Genomic DNA, 15,024 nt, shown 5'->3' on the forward strand with positions numbered 1-15,024 from the left:
AACAATCATCTAAGACGTAGTAGACTAGGCAGATTGCTAGCTACTGTCATGTTTCCAGGGTTGATGGTATATTAACTTTATCTAAGATTCTGATGAAACTAGCCCTGAACATAGAAAAAGATGCAAAAATGCTGACATAAGACTAACTTCCTGGTGTACAATGTACAGTGGAGTTTTATGTAGGACTACAACATCCTTTTATAGAAATTTCTAGATTACTGTAACTCCACGTGTTGCTTTTGAGAAGATGAAATAGAATTTTCAGTCCTGAAGAGCTGAATCTGACACATACTATTTTTCACTTGGAGTTATAAGAGCACTCTTCAAGTTAAATGTTTGCCAGAAATGACATTTTAGGCGCCAAGTTTGTAAGTAATACTGTTTGATGTGCTATGTGGTTGAAGAAGGAAATGTGATGTGCACATACACACAGAGAGAGGAAGAAAAAGCTTCAATCCCTTGATAGCAGATTCCGCCCCCTCCTTTTTTTTTTTTTTGGTATAGGAGTGTATATGGGTCTATTTCTGCAGTATTACTTCTTACCATTGACACTTTGTTTTAGTGTAGGTTTACAGGAACTGAAGTTAATTGAAACACTTTATTTTTTTCTTTTCAGTCACCAAATCAAATCTTTACAGTATAGCAGCACGGGAGATGTTATTCTTGTTGTCTCTGGTAACTCTCAAGCAAAAGTTCTTGACAGAGATGGCTTCCCAGTAATGGAGTGCATAAAAGGAGACCAATACATTGTGGATATGACAAACACAAAGGTAAAATCAGAAATTAATTGACTGACAATATTTTGCTCTTAATGAGAAAATTCATGAAGTTCAATAAGGAATAATGCAAAGCCCCGTCTCTGGGATGCTTTAGTCCTGTGTATTAACATATGCTGAAAGTTGTGGGACCTTCATCCATGGAGGCTTTCAAGATCCAGCTAGACAAAGCCATGGGTGACCTGATCTGGTGTTGGCTATGGTCTGGTTTTGGGCAGGAGGTTTATCTAGGTGAACTCAAGGTCCCTTCCAAATAATGTTTCTATGATGCCACAATGAACTCTTCTGTTTAAAGGTGTATCGTCTAAAAATTGTCAACTTCCCCTATACCACTGTCCAACCAACCAAAAAAAAATTATTGATCTGGTCTAGTCTATTCCATTCTTCTACCTTCCCTTCTTTTGATGATACAATTTACCTCTTTCAAGGAAGGGGTTAGAGTTTGTTACTATTTTTACTTGCATGACATGAGTGTAAAACTAATAAGCAACAATGTGTACATTTGTAATGGCAGTTAAATATGCAAATGGGGGAGGGCTGATTCATATTTTTTAAGTATTTTGACAACAGTTCATTGGGTTTTGGCCACTTTGCCTTTGTATTTCCACAAACTTTGAGACAAAGATTCTATTTACATAGATGATTTAAATTCAAGTCAGTTTTTCAAATAGCTTAAGCCTAAAAAGTAGTGATAAAATCTACTGCTCAAACTGATAAAGTTGATTTATTTATTGCTTGTGAAGTATATTGCCAAATAACTAGGCTAAATGCTGTTTTGCCTAAAGCTGTTCTTGTCAGATGACTATTTCTTTTGGCTAGTGATACATATGTAAAACTATCAAATAGTAACTTCTGCTTTAGTTCTTGTTTACTTAAAAATAATTCAAATTTTCTTTCTCTTGTAAATTTCTAGAATTCCAGTGTATTGTGCTCCAGCAGTCAAAATGCTAAAATATTTTATTTCTTTCCATATTTGTGCTTAAAGCAAACTGACGTAATTCCAGTGCTGCAGGAGTAGTTTCCAAATTTCTGTCTGAATGTAGTCATCCTATACTTCAGAGAAGTAAATCCAACTGGACAAAGACATTTTATAGTCATAGTCACCATAATGGCAATTGCTTACTTGGGTGTAGTTTGGCAGTGAGTATGTATATTGTGTCACCCTGGTAGTTCTTGTTATTCCTGTTATTTTTGTGATGCTTGGAACAATTTGCGTGATATCTGTGGATGCCTGTTGTTTCGTCCTTTCTCTGCATTACAGTTCTCCAAAGAGAAAAAGGGGAAGTGTGATTCCATGCCATTTTCTGCAAGAAAAAATAGAAGAATATTTTATAATAAAAAAATGAAAACAAGCAAGGATGAAATGGATTAGAATACGTAAAATCTATTAAATCATTGTGATGTCAGTCAGCCTTTGCTGTGGTCAGAGTGGTCTGATTCGGCCCTCAGCTTTCATGTGACTCCACTTGAAGAATTTGAAGTAAAACTTATAAAACCTTGTAAAACATCTAACAGACCTTGTAAGACCTCTTTGTGTTTATTTCCCTAGGGTCACACAGCAATGCTGAATTCAGGCTGTTGGCATCCAAAAATAAAGGAAGAATTTTTGACATGTTCTAATGATGGGTGAGTATTGAGGTCTATCTTTTGTCAGGGTTTTTTTGAGACCCTTGTTTGGCTTCTGTGTTTTATTATTGTACCCTAATTTGCTTTAAATATCATACTTTTAAATCTTGAGCAAGTGTTCAGGACAATGTTAGGTGAGATTTGGAAGCAAAAATTTCATTTGTTTTGGCTTTGGATTATTAATGTACTTTATTATTTTCATTTTGTGATTTAAAATTACTTTCATGATATTTCAAGATAGTTGTTGGTTAAATACGTTTTTACAAAAATTCTTGACAAAATTTAACTTTACACATTATGTCTTCAGAGCAGAATAATTCCTGTGGAGATACTCAAATGTAACCGAATTTGCTGGGAAGATAGAGTATTTCAATGGGAAGTTGCGTGTTTTATGTTAAGGGTAATTGAATATTGATGGATGTTCTTTGACAAGTGTCAAAGAGACTGTGAGAAATTATTTTGTGGCTTCAGTCGTGATCTTTGTGGCTAGAATCAAACTGCAAAATGTCACCGTGGCACTTGTATTAATTAACAAAGTTACTGCAGCTGTCAGTAGCAAGATCATGAGTGATTTTTGAACTGATGTTTAAAATATGCAATCACCTTTACTCCAAAGTGACAGTGAGTGGGAAGACTGAATTGTCCCACTGATGTATCTATAGTGTGGTCCATAATAAACAGAACATTTCAGTTACTTTAAACAGCATGGATTTTTTTTTTTTTTCCCAAAAAGGACCTACCTACTGGTTTAACACATAGATACAATTTCTGGTAAGACTGTGGCAGAAGAAAAAAAACCTTGAATAGTACAATGTTCTTTAAGGAGCAGTTCAACTGTAAAAATAAAATTGGAAAAATACATGCAAGTGAAGCCAACTGTGTATTTTTTCCAGCTTGTAGACGCAAAGGTTTTATTTCCATAGTAAAATTTTATTAATGGTAGAATAGATACTCTAAAAAAGTGTGTTGCTCTTTTGAATGTAGTTAGACATTAGTACAGCTTCTTAATTAGGCTGAATAGTTTGTAGATAGTGGAAAAACAAGTTAAGATATTATAAATTTTGATGATTGTATAATTTTGTTTCATCTAAGCAAGCGCTTAACTAATATACCAGACAAGTATTCAGTGCATGCCTGATGCTTGAATTGCTGTGAATTGAAATGATCTGGTCAAGTAACTAAAATCCAGATAAACACTACTATAAACAGCTGCATAATTGCATTTTCAGAGACTCTACATGACTGACATTACAGGAAAAGTATTTTAAATCCATTTCATTTTGTTTCATGCTAGTGACAGGTCTTTTCAGGATTTGAATGTGTCATGAAAAGAAACAATTTATATTGCTTAATTTGCAACACATCACTTAAATGTTAAAGACAGTATACAATTTGTGAAATACAATAATAACAAACTATAACATCTCCAAAAGACTGGAGCTGTAAACTGGAATAGAATAGAGTAGTATAGTTCCTGTTGGAAGGGACCTACAACCATCATCTAGTCCAACTGCCTGACCACTTCAGAATCACAGAACTGTCTATTGGAAAAGACCTTGAAGATCATCCAGTCCAACCATCAACCCAATATTAACAGTTCCCAACTACACCATATCCCTCAGTGCTATGTCAACCCGACTCTTAAACACCTCCAGGGATGGGGACTCCACCACCTCCCTGGGCAGCCCATTCCAACGCCTAACAACCCATTCTGGAAAGAAATGCTTCCTAATATCTAGTTGAAACCTTCCCTGGTGCAACTTGAGGCCATTACCTCTTGTCCCATCACTTGTTACTTGGTTAAAGAGACTCATCCCCAGCTCTCTGCAACCTCCTTTCAGGTAGTTGTAGAGGGCGATGAGGTCTCCCCTCAGCCTCCTCTTCTCCAGACTAAACAACCCCAGTTCCCTCAGCCGCTCCTCGTACGACATGTGCTCCAGACCCTTCACCAGCTTCGTTGCCCTTCTCTGGACACGCTCGAGTAATTCAATGTCCTTTTGTAGTGAGGGGCCCAAAACTGAACACAGGAATCGACGTGCGGCCTCACCAGTGCTGAGTACAGGGGTAAGATCACTGCTCTGTCCCTGCTGGCCACCCTATTTCTGATGCAAGCCAGGATACCATTGGCCTTCTTGGCCACCTGGGCACACTGCTGGCTCATGTTCAGCCGGCTGTCAATCAACACCCCCAGGTCTCTCTCTGACTGGCAGCTCTCCAGCCACTCCTCCCCAAGCCTGTAGCGCTGCTGGGGGTTGTTGTGGCCCAAGTGCAGCACCCGGCATTTGACCTTATTGAAACTCCTCCAGCTGGCCTTAGCCCATCGCTCCAGCCTGTCCAGGTCTCTCTGCAGAGCCTCCCTACCCTTGAGCAGATCAACACTCCCACCCAACTTGGTGTCATCTGCAAACTTACTGAGGGTGCACTCTACTGATGACCTAGACGAGGGGATAAAGATGTTAAATAGGAGTGGACCCAAAACCAAGCCCTGCGGGAAACCACTCGTGACCGGCCACCAACTGGATTTAGAGCTGACCAAAAGTTAAAGTGTTGTTAAGTGCATTGTTCAAATGCCTCTTAAACACTGAGAGGCTTGGGGCATCCACCACCTCTCTAGGAAGCCCATTTCAGTGTGTGGCCACCCTCCCAGTAAAGAAATGTGCCAATCTAAAACCTCCACTGGCACAGCTTTGCACCATTCCCATGCATCCTATCACTGGAGTCCAGGGAGAAGAGACCAGCACCTCCCTCTCCACTTCCCCTCCCCAGGAAGCTGTAGAGAGCAGTGAGGTCGCCCCTCAGCCTCCTTTTCTCAAACTAGACAAGCCCAGAGTCCTCAGCCACTCCTCACAGGACACGCCTTCCAGCCCTCCCACCAGCTTTGCTGCCCTCCTCTGGATGTATTCAAGGACCTGCACATCCTCCTTAAACTGTGGGGCCCAGCACTGCCCACAGCACTCAAGGGGAGGCCGCACCAGCACTGAACACAGCGGGATAATCACCGCTTTTGACCGGCTGGTCATGCTGTGTCTGATGCACCCCAGGCTGTGGTTTGCCCTCTTGGCTGCCAGGGCACACTGCTGGCTGACCGTGAGCCTGCTGAACTAAGAAAGTAGGAGTCTGAGTAGGGAACATCATCTAATCATGCCAATGTCTAATGAGCTTGTAATTAATTCAAGAGATAAATAGAAGTGGTGTTTTCATTAATTACGTTGTGTAAAGGTTTGTTAGTGAGTAGCACATTTTTGAAAATGTACGTTTCATTAGTAAGTGACAGCAGTTGCTGGTATTATACAGTATTGGTTGAATTTCTGACTTCTTTTTAGTGGTGGGTCTTGCTGTTGCTTCTATAATGTTGAAGAATGCTCAAGTGGTTCTAAATAAATGAAGGTACTGTCTAGTGATTTTTCAATGAGGAAAAATAACTGCTGTAAGATCGCTTTATTATGGTAATTTCAGAGAGTATTTTGCTTAGCAAAGTAACATAAGAATACTTGGGCTTCAGAGCAGAGATGTTTAAAGCTAAAGAAAGAAATGGGCCATACCAGCGAGAGATAATTGAGAACTGTTACTGATCTGTGCTTAAAGGAAACAGGTTTTCTGAATTTCAAGTAAAAGCATTGAAAAAAAGTTGATTTATACCAAGTATTCCAGAAAACAGAAATTTTGTATTTTTCAGTGGTTATTCCACATGTTGTATGGAATATGTTTATGGATGTGATTAAATGTTACAACAGTCTATCTATCTCTCTGCCTTTCTAAGTTTTTACATTTAATCCAGTAATTAATTTGTGAAGCTGGCTTTTTTTTGTTTGAGTCAGTAGATTTGCACTTAATGAAATGCAGAAATATGAAACTATTGAAGAGTGTTATGTTGAAAACTTAGTTTATGTTGCATGCAAAGCAAACAAAACAACTATAATGGAACTTGAGCTTTGGAGACAGTAGCCTTATCAGGTCAGACCACAAGACTGGCAGTTTTTAGTCCAGAGGGAAGAGGTCTAAATGGGAGTAGGGTGTGATCAAAGTTTGCAAAATGTTCAAGATGGTAGATGGGCTGAATGTTGAACTGTTTTTTACCAAAACCTCTTAGACTGAGACATTTGTTGAAAGCGTCTAGAGTTAACTTTAAAACTAATAAAAGAACATACTTCTTTTTGTATACTGTCCAAATACGTTTTGGAATGTGTTGTCACAGGAGGGTGTGGAGGCAGGTTTAAAAAGGGATGAGAAAAATTCATGTTTAGAAGGGCTTATAAACAGATAGGAAATGCAATAGGCATTATAACATTTCTTGCTTGACAGTTGTGAATAGTGAGGGGAAATGAAGGGAATAAACCATAACGGCTAGACTTGATCAGCATTATTATTGCTGTGATCAAATACAGGGCTAAATGATTCTCTGGTCAGATTTAGTCCATGTTTTTTATATATGTCCTTCAGTGACAATAAGGTGGAATTTCATGCGACAGTATTGTTGGAAATGTAGTGTGTGGATTGTTCTCAAGATACAATGCTTTTGCAGTGGTTTTATATCTAGAGTTGGTGTGGTTTGTTCATGCAAATATGTTAACTGTTGGTAAGGTCTTCTCTCTTGAGGAAAATGTTGAGATAAAGCCCAATATATCTTTATGTGGCTTTGGTACATAGAGATTTCAGGTAAGAATGTTTCATCTAGTTCAACACCCCCCCCCCCCCCCCCCCCCCAAGAAAAAAAAGACTTCTCCCAGTCCTGAATCAGTCTTTCTACAGGGCGGGAGACCTGTCTGTACCCAATTTTGATGTTCCTGATGTTACACATGGAGGCATTCACAGTCCTTAACATTTTCCTGGGTGTCATACTTTATCAAGAACATTATATCCATAGGAGGAGAAATTAAAAGCTTTATAGTATTGCACATCAGAAGAGGAGGTGAAATCAAACACCTACTTGTCTCAAAGTTTTCTATCCTGTCAGTGCACTGCTCCTGTTGTGTACAGTGAAGATGAGCTATGGAAATTTTGCAATAGATCTGTGTTAGTTTTGTTCTAGAATTTATACTAGACATTGATGTAAGATCGAATTGCTTAACTTAAAATGACTGCTCTGGAACATTTAATAAAGAGTGTAGTACTAGCTATATGTCTAGATGTTGAGACTTAATCCTTACATTGGAAAAGGAACTGTCACAACTGCCATCTGTGAAGAAGGACACCTGACACTGAACACCAAAATGGGACCCTTCGGAGGGTCAGCCCTGAGTGAATGTATGTAGGAGAATGAAACTAGTGTTGCCTTTAGTAGGCATGAAGGAAGGTTGAATGTTTTTCCAGTTTTGTTGGCTTTTGTCTCTTGGACATCACATGGAACACTAAAGCAAGGCAGTATTAGCTCTTTAATGGAGATTTCTCCACTCTCTTGATCAGTATTTCTGTGTGGAGAACTTCTGTGTACTCCAAACCTGTTTTTGAAAGAACCAACACCTGTTTTTAAAGATGCAAGAAAAGGTGTAAGGGCTTTCACTTTATCATCTACAAGTTTGGAAGCTGCTTGAAAGTACCAGCTGAGGCATGTGTGTTGTGCTCCATGAGGCATGCTGAATGGCAGTGTCCAACTGAGGCTGAAGGAGAAGAGGATGTGGGAGCAGCTGAGGGGTGTTAAATATACTGTTAAACTCTAATCTGTATACTCTCTCTAACATTTGCACCACTTCTAGAGAAGACATTCATAAACTGAATGTTAGAACTAGTTACAAATTGTGAAGTATATTTTATTTGACTACTGTAGCATTTGTGTTGTCTGTCTCTTTAGTTTAATGTCACTTGCATACAGTTTAAAAATAAAAGTAAGGAAAGAAGATTGCATTTTCTGGTTGGTATGTTGAAAGCAGGAGTTTTCATGATGCATAAAGAAGTTAAAAAGCAAACTTTGCAAGTAGACTTGTGGAATCAAAGGAAAATAACACATTTTGAATATGTTTTAAATAAATTATCTAAGAATGTTTTAAATGCATATTTCTTTCTCTTTTTGTTAACTTGCTATAGCTCAAATTCTTATAGTCTTTATATGCACTTGAGAGTTTCTTTGGATTCCAGGTGATTAAGGCTGTAGTACTATCCTGAACTAAAAAGCAATTCAAATGAAGACTCTTAGAATTGCTATTGTAAAAGAAACATTTTGAGATATGGTCTTTTTCTTGTGATTTATTCATGGCATTCAAATTTACTCTACATTTTTAAAAAAATAAATCCTATAAGTAGGCTTTGACTATAATGTATTCTAATTTGTGATTATTAGGCTATTTGTAGATTTATTACTTCAGACTGCAGATACATGGGTTACCAGCAGGGAGTCTCAGTGTGTTTTCTATGACTGTTTAAGGACACGATGTTGAGCTGAGAAAAGACTACACAAGAAAAAGACAGAGTTCCTTCTGACTGCGGTATGAGGGAAACAGAAACTGGTCAGCTTACACACTGGAATGAGCCAGACCCTAGATTCAGCAGTTACAGAATAAGTCTGAAAACTCCCCTTCTTAACTTGTATAAGTTCATGTCCCCTTATGCAATTGTTAGTGAATACATATAACTTAGAGTAGCTCACTTCGTTTTGTTTTCCTTGAAAATATTCCAGATGATGGCTTGTTAAATCGTGTAATAACATACTGTTTTTTTCATGTTATAGTAAGTTTTTAAAAAAAGTTATTTTTTAATATTTTAATTATTCTTGAATTAGAGATGAATAATAATTTCACTGGGCTTTTACAGATTGTTCAGAGTTTGTTAGCTTTTAGTTGCAGAATGAAGTAAGAAATTTGTCAGTTCTGTAAGTAATCTGATGATTAACCTTAAGTGTATGGATAAATAACAGTAACCTGGAGATTTAGCTAAGGAGTTTTTTATGTGAATATACTTTTTTAACTACACTAGATCTTGTACATATACTCTCAGAACTGTGTAATGGTGCTTTTAGCTTTCCAGCATTTCAAGTGATTAGAATAAAATTGTATCAAAAGAAAAGGTAGACATAGAAATTCAGATGTCTTCTCCATGGAACTGCAGTAATGCTCTATTTAAAGTTTTGCCTTACAGATACGATAATTTCAATTTTCACTAATTTGGCTGTTCATCTTTACCAATCTTTCACTGGTTTTTAAAGCATACATACAAAGCTCTTTTCAGTATTGGTATTAACTTGATCTAAGCTTTCTTCTTGCACAGGCTGTCTTTTAATTTATGGCTGTATGTTGCCTAGGACTTTAAAATATCCCACAGCTATTCCTGAAAGATCAGTTCCTTTTAATTGCATGTCCTCCTTGCCATTCTAGATAAGGCTCAGATACTGTGTGTAATCAAGAACATCTTTATCTTTTTCACAATGCCTTACCACGTACTTCAGGCTTATTTGGAACATACACTTATTAAGGCAAGGATCTGTCAATTTAACGGCGGTATGTTGAATATGTGTACAGAACTGCAGTAAAGTTTATAGTAACAGAAATGCCGACATTAATGCATTGCCTAAAAGTGAAAGAAAATTTTGAAAATGAGAAAGACTTTAAAAATTATTCTTCTCTCTGGAAATACACCTGAGCAGAGTGACCTAAAAAAATACCCTGTGTTATAAGGCATAACTTAACTCCTTGTTTATATCATTCCAAGCTATCAGTTGACTTTTATGTTAAAACAAAGGAGGAAGAGGTAAAGGATAATAACTCTTTTTGTTATTTGGATGTTTTCTTATCATGAGTATAACAGGTAGTGCTGTATGAATAAGAAGAGAGCTCAGTGATTTTAAATGTTCCAGCAACAGGTGTTCTTTGTCCCTACTCTCGTATATTTTTTCCTTTTAGACATAGAATTGCAGCCAAACTTGAAATTGAGCAGCCCTGAACTTTGTGATTTGTCATTGCAACTAGGGTTGTGGTTGCTTAACAGCTGGTTTACTGTAGAAAATTCCTCTCACAAGTCTTTCCTCTCTCACTCTCTACTAAGTAATGTTCATACTCTTTAAAAGGTATGTTAGAGAATAGTGACTGCCATCACCAAGTAATCTCCATAATAAGTTATTTAGGGATAAATTGTGCATCAGTGTAGATTTGTCTCCAATTAAATGATGAAGTTATTTCAGCTTCAGATCTTCAGAAATAATGTTGTGCATGTAAGGTACAACTGAATCCTTAAACTTTATCAAATGTGTGTTTCAAATATGAAGCTACTCTGTGGCATAGGGTGTTAAATGGGTTTTTTAAGTACTATACTGTTGCTTAGTAAATGTTTTCTGTGTCTTAATGAACTAGACATATTTCTGCCACTTGTGGTGTGAATTAGATTAAGTGCTGTCCATAGATAGTGTTCAGAAAGGAAAAGTGATTACATTCCTAAAATCCTTCTTTTTAGGTTTAAAACTAGGAACTGTTCAACAATGGTAGCCTAACTACCTTTTTTATTGGAACAGTTGATATAAGCTTAATTAAATTTGCAAATATGATTAGTAGTTTCAAGCATGCAGAATATAATTTGTGAAGGATGAATGGTGTATATAGTAGTTTTGCATAATTTTCATCTAATGTTTACAAGCATTGCTGTTTAGAAGAGTTTTCTCTCCTTTAGGACATCCTTTATGTCCTAGATACTGCTTGAAATTCGATACATCCTGGTGAACAGTGCTGTTTCATGATCGCTTTTATCTGAGCTACCTTTCAGTTTTCATATTAACCAATTCCATCCTCTTAAGCAGGTTCATATGTAGAATAGCTGCCGTCTCATCTCCTTTCCATTAGCTGCCTTGTTTCTATGTCTGTGTAGGTGCCAGCTATCAGTATATGACCTCTCTCCTTCATCACCATTGTTTTCTGGCCAATATTACTTTGCGTAAGCCCAGAACTGTGTAGCGGCTTGCTAGCTTGACAGAAGAGAGATTTGAGCAAGGTCTGGAATAGTACTGCTGAAGATGACTAGCAGTCAGTTTTCCTGCCCACAGAGCAATCAATTGCTCTTCCTCCCACGATGTCATTCTGCTTGGCTTGAACTGGCAAGCTCCCTTCAGCCTAGATGATTCTGTTTTCAGTTGGTGAGGTTTGTGCCCCATAAGCTTCAGAGCCAAGTCACCTACTACAGTTCACATACTTGCTCCTTAGATTTTTTTCCATAGTACTATGTTCTCAGGAGAGCATGAGATTTGGTATCTCCAGTCTGCTTGGCCATGCACTGTGAAGGACGGCTGTGCTGACTGTGAAACTGGGATTACATGGCATTTCTCCTGGAATTACAGAGTCTAATCTTTGGGTTACATACTGCCTGCTCACTCTAGGTTGATAGCCTGTCAGCCTAAACTGATTACACTTTAAGTGAATACAACCCTGGAGTTTAAGGCCTGGAATAGCCTAGTTGACAACTGGAGAACTGGAGCTATAATTTTACTTCTCTTGAATGTTTTAAGTATCAATAATACTGTGCATATGAAAAAATAGATGAGAGCAGAATCTGGACTTGTGCAGTTCAATGTAAGTGTAGTTATACTGTCTTGCTGTTACCCAGAATTTGTAGATTTTGTGAATAATGTATTTGAAGAAATATGACAAATAAACTTACATATACCAACCTTTTTTTGTTTAAAAGCTCCAAACAAACTACAACACTGAAGAAAGCTTTTGAATAAATATTATTAGTTTTAAAGCCTTCAGTGTGTTAAACATTTTATGTGTAATTAATACAGTTAATACTGATCAGTCTGCAGCTTTGAAAACTGCTGAGAGCATTAAGATAGCAATGCCAAGGCTACTACCAAGATGTTTGTATAAGCTTTCGTTGGAACCTAAGCCTCAGCACTGCATCTGTCTTCACAAATTTGAAGACTAGTTGGCAAAACATACTTGAAAATAATTATGTTTCACCTTTATCTAGAGGATCATTTAAAAATCTTTGTTTAATTGAAAAGTCTTAGGCTTGTGCTTTTGTGCAGTTTCTAGATTTACTTCTTAAGACAAGCTGCATGTTATAGAGCATAGGATCTACTTTAAGATCCAAAGTTATTACTCCCCCAAAAGGTCACCCTGAATTATATCTAGTCACATCATACTGCTTTTATAGGGTAGGGAATGTGAATAATACTGAGGTGAAACAACTGAATTTGCCACTGGCGTAGTATTGCTTAAAATTTCATCCTAGGAAAAAAATAATTCTTGCCAAGTCGTATCAAGCACATATGTATATAGGTGTATTCACTTATTCACTTCATGTGAAACATTCCATATAAACATGAAATTCTGAAGTTTGAAAATTTTTTCTTCAACATTTTTGAGAGATACTTTTTTCCCAGGACAATACGACAGTTTAGGCAAATTTTCAGAATCAATTTAGAACATAAAAATACTATTCTGTTCAATGATTTATTTCCAGTCATACCAAGGTAAAATTGTGTTTTATTATGACAAGAAACTTGGAAGTTCTTTTCTGTGTCAGATAAAAATATACATTAAAAGAGTTGGTTGGTTTTTCTGGCAAGCACAGAATTTAAATATTTGCAGTACTTCAGTGCCTTCTGAACAATTTTCTCCTTGTAGAACTGTGCAGTGAGCAAAGCAAGAAGGGACAGCCTTTTCAAAGGAAGTTGACTTTTAATAGTCAGTTGCAATGTTCTTAGCTTAGCATGAGAAGGCAGCAGTTTTGGAGCATATATTTGCTTCTCTTGTTCCAGAACACTTAGTATTTCACTTCTCACCTGTATTGTACACGACTTAGGTTATATGAATAAGCTTTGCTTTAGACTTTTTCCCTAAGCCTTTTCTGTCAAAATGAGACAGATAGGAAAAACTAATTATTACATCTTTTCTGGTCTTGACTCACTTTGACTGAGATGGGTTAGATAGTACTTTTGAGCAGTCTTGTTAGCAGATCTGAGGGGTGAGCAACTTCTGGCAGGATAGAAATGATAGGAGACCGGAATTTTTAATATTTCCATCAGCTCAGCTTGGTATCAGATAGGGAAGAAGACAAGAATTTTCCATTTTAAAAACTGATAGGGAACTTCCCATGGTTTTTAGTCATCTACAGATTGTTCAGCAACACTTCCATTACGATGACTGTTCCACAAGTATCTTTCGCTCTGGCAATTTCCTTTCTTCTCCCATGAAGAAATGATTGTCTTTTATTATATGAAGATGAAATCCTTTCCTCTATAGTCTTTGCTGGTTATTTTAACCTATAACTCAATTTAAAGGACTATTTTTCTCATGAGATATGCATCATATTTGAATGACCAGAATTCTCTCATTATTCTAGTAATAATGGGAAGTACGATAGACTTAGTAAACTAAACTCAAATGTTTTTGTTTGATAATTAGGAAATAAAGTAGGGTAGGCAAGAATTTATTTTGGCACATTTGCTTACAAAGATAAAATATATATTCTATTTAAGAAAATAAAATTAAATTACCATGATTAATGTTCAAATCTGATTCTGTATTAAAGTTATGCAGTAATGTCTAATAGTAGTTAATATCCTATAGATCAAAATTCTTGGAAAATATTTGCTTTGGATTTTTTGACACTTGGATTTGCAGGTAATTTCATTGTTTGAGTAATGAAATTTAAAATTGTTCCTCTTACCAGGATCCTCATGTTATATATGTTTTAGTTAAAATCCCACTGATAATTTACTTGTTTAGGGCCTAAGAGATGTATGTCAGGTGGTTTTTGTTTTTCATTAATTGAATTGGAACTGTCTGAAGTTGCATTTCTCAGTTGGTAGTCTACAAAAGTGGATTGTTTCACTGGATGATGATTGGTCTGGAAATGCTTTCAGTTCAGAAAATTCTGTTTAAGGCTGATAAATCCCATTTTGCAAGTGGGATAGAATATCATGAAAATTCTGTATGGGTTTTTGGGAGAGAAACTTCTCTTGTTAATTAAACATTCTATGAATTTTTGTGTAGTAAGCATTAGTAAGTTATAAGCAGTAAATTACAATCCAAAATCTGTTGAATTTTCTTCTGGTAATTCCACTGAGTGTTGTTTGTGACTTTCAAAGGACTACTCCTCTACATGTGAGATGTTTTTCATGTATCACTTTGACTGACTAACAGGAAGAGATCTTAAAACTGGTAATCTGAAGTAATCAAACAACATGTTTCTACTATAGTTTCATAAGATAGGACTATTGCCTCAAACTTTTATATTTTTATAAATTATTTTAATTAAAGTATATTTTATCAGAGAAAGTGTGAATCTATTTCTGGTAAAACCTGAACACTAAGTATTAGTCATTGATAATGAAAGCAGATTGTTTAGTGAACTAGGTGAAGACAGCAGCATGTGAGGTCTTACATGGAGAAGAGTATTTTCAAAATTAGACACGTTTCCTCAAAGTTATGTAGGGTTAATTGTATATAAGCTCTTAGTATGAAGCTTTGGAAGAGCAGGTACACATATTTTAAAAATCAATACACATGCAGAGAATTGTTTACTAATGACATAGGTAAAGTATATGATGTTAATGTTCTGTTTCAGCAGTTACCATTGAGACTGCAGTTGAGTTCTTTGTCTAGTTCCAGTGATAGCAGCCAGAAAAGGATGTTGAAAGTGAAAAAGAAAAATGTCAGAGAAGAATCCTGAAACTTCACTTAATAGAGACTCAAGCAGCTGA

At 36.6% G+C, this 15,024-nt stretch overlaps 1 protein-coding gene across 2 annotated transcripts in view; it reads left to right on the top strand.

Moving 5' to 3' along the window:
- The window catches only part of WDR70 (WD repeat domain 70), a 140,421-nt gene that overhangs the window by 47,525 nt on the left and 77,872 nt on the right, over window positions 1-15,024 (top strand). For both annotated transcript variants that reach the window (XR_012627034.1, XM_074855777.1), the window contains exons 8-9: window positions 617-770; window positions 2,326-2,402. Coding sequence is in view for 1 of the 2 variants with exons in the window: in XM_074855777.1 (XP_074711878.1) it covers window positions 617-770; window positions 2,326-2,402 (231 nt within the window). In the remaining variant the exon portion in view is untranslated. The remainder of the gene's footprint in view (window positions 1-616; window positions 771-2,325; window positions 2,403-15,024) is intronic.

This window comes from Strix uralensis, chromosome Z (assembly GCF_047716275.1).
Source record: "Strix uralensis isolate ZFMK-TIS-50842 chromosome Z, bStrUra1, whole genome shotgun sequence".
Classification (NCBI taxonomy): domain Eukaryota; kingdom Metazoa; phylum Chordata; class Aves; order Strigiformes; family Strigidae; genus Strix; species Strix uralensis.